The sequence below is a fragment of the Aptenodytes forsteri genome, unplaced genomic scaffold (assembly GCF_000699145.1).
Source record: "Aptenodytes forsteri isolate BGI_AS27 unplaced genomic scaffold, ASM69914v1 Scaffold492, whole genome shotgun sequence".
In the NCBI taxonomy this organism is placed as follows: Eukaryota; Metazoa; Chordata; class Aves; order Sphenisciformes; family Spheniscidae; genus Aptenodytes; species Aptenodytes forsteri.
The window spans coordinates 79,883-81,740 of record NW_008794172.1 but is presented as its reverse complement, the minus strand read 5'-3'; the positions used below and the strand labels follow the sequence as shown (position 1 = coordinate 81,740).

The following is a 1,858-nucleotide window of genomic DNA, read 5'->3' as shown; positions in this document are numbered from 1 at the left end:
GGGCCGCCCGGCTGCCCCCCCAGCGTGTCCATGCCCTCCGAGTTCTCCAGCATCTCCTGGATGAGGGGCGGCATCGACCCCGGGATCTCCATCTTCAGCGTGATCACCCGCTCGGCGCCTGCAGGAAGGGTCGCGGTCAGCGGGGCAGGGCACTGCTGGCACCCCCAAATCGGCACCCCCAAACCAGCAACCCCCGGCTCTGCTCCTCCCTGGGTGCCGAGGAAGGGACATGGGCCCTGCACCCCCCGGCTCTGCTCCTCCCTGGGTGCCGAGGACAAGGGACATGGCCATGTCCCCAGCGTCCCTTGAGGATGCAGTGCTGTGGGTATTCCCTCCCTCCTCCCCTCCAGAGGATGCTGTGCCCTGGGGAAGGATGAGCGACCTGGACGCCCCCCCCCCCCCCACCCCCCCCAGGATGCTGAGCCCAGGGGATGCTCCCCCGGCACATGGAGCCGCAGGAGGGCGGCCGCCCCCTCCCCAGCGCTCACCCTTGGCGCTGATGCTGCGGAGATCTGTGATCTTCATGAGCATCTTGGGGAACATGTGGGGCTTGTTGGGCCTCCTCTTCCTCACGTAGATCTTCAGCGCCTCCAGCAGCGGCTCCTGCAGCTTGTCCACTTTGTCGGGCTGCTCCAGATCCTGGCGGTCTGGGGGGAGGGACAACAGTGGTTACGGGAGGTCAGCACACGTCCTGTCATTCCCCCTTGCCCACCGTGGGCATGGATACGGCCCAGCTCCCTGTACGGGGCCCCGAGGGGGTCACCAGGACGGCTGTGCCGCGGCAAAGGGCACCATTTGGGGTCTTCTTGGTCAGTCATTTGGGGAGGACAGCCGGGCAGGCACTGAGGGTCCGCCGGGGAGCTGGGTAGGTTGCCTGCACCCCCCCCCCCCAGCACCCACCTCCGCAGATGAGGCAGATGGCACTGAGCAGCCCTGTCTCGGCGTCGTCCATCTCCAGCGGCAGCAGCTGGTTGGCGAAGGCGAAGACCAGGTCGGTGAGGGGCCCGAAGCCAGCGTTGTGCATCTGCGTGCGGTTCAGCGTCAGCCCGTCTGAGAAGGTCATGGTGTCCTGCTCCGGCGTGTAGCGCGTGCAGATCCGCAGGATCTGGGGCGGGGGGGCGAGGGCGGAGAGCTCAGCCTGGTGTCCCCTCCCCAGCCCCGTCCCGGTCCCCGTCCCCGTCCCAGTCCCCGCTCTCACCAGGATGTCGAGGCAGGCGGCTTTGAGGAGGGTGATCTGGTCAGCGATGGTGAGCGTGGTGAAGCCGGGGAGCTGCTTGGCAAACTCCACCGTCTTGATGATGCACTTGGTGGACAACTCGCTGAACTTGTCCCACAGGTCGATGTCCAGGGAGACCCGCTGCTCTGAGCTGTTGTTCTGCAGCGGGAGGCTGGGGGTGAGGGCACGGGGGGAGGCTGCCATGCTCCCCAGCCCCCCCGGACCCCCCCCAACACTCACCGTAGTGTATTTGCCAAGCTGGCAGAGGGCGGGGAAGGTCTCCTGGTGGGCTTTGCGCACCTTCTCGATGAGCTCCTCCACCTCGGGCGTGATGATGTAGCTCTCCGAACACTCCGGCTTGGGCACGTCCTTCTTCTTCTTGTTCCGGTCGTTGCGGACGGCTGCGGGGATGGCAGGGTCAGCGTCACCCCCCTGCTGCCCCCCAGCCCCCGCCTGGGGGGCCCTTCTGGGCCCCCCTGCCCTTCTCCCAGGGCAGGATGAGGACCCGCCGCCAGTGACGGGATCAGGCGCAGTGACAAATGGTCAGTGGGGCCACCCTGCACAGCTTTCCTTTAAGTAAGCCCCCAAGTCATTAGGAGGCAATTAGGGGTGACACTGCACTCGTGGAGGGGGGGGAACACA

General features: G+C 66.8%; 1 protein-coding gene across 1 annotated transcript in view; it reads right to left on the bottom strand.

Moving 5' to 3' along the window:
- Nucleotides 1-2: 2 nt before the first annotated feature.
- Nucleotides 3-1,858, bottom strand: part of RARA (retinoic acid receptor alpha) — a gene marked incomplete at its 3' end in the record, with an annotated part of 75,872 nt that continues 74,016 nt past the window's right edge. Inside the window, exons 3-7 of the mRNA XM_009283075.1 lie at nt 1,457-1,617; nt 1,199-1,375; nt 901-1,105; nt 489-647; nt 3-118 (exon numbers count right to left, since the gene is read on the bottom strand). Coding sequence (XP_009281350.1) covers nt 3-118; nt 489-647; nt 901-1,105; nt 1,199-1,375; nt 1,457-1,617 — 818 coding nt within the window. The remainder of the gene's footprint in view (nt 119-488; nt 648-900; nt 1,106-1,198; nt 1,376-1,456; nt 1,618-1,858) is intronic.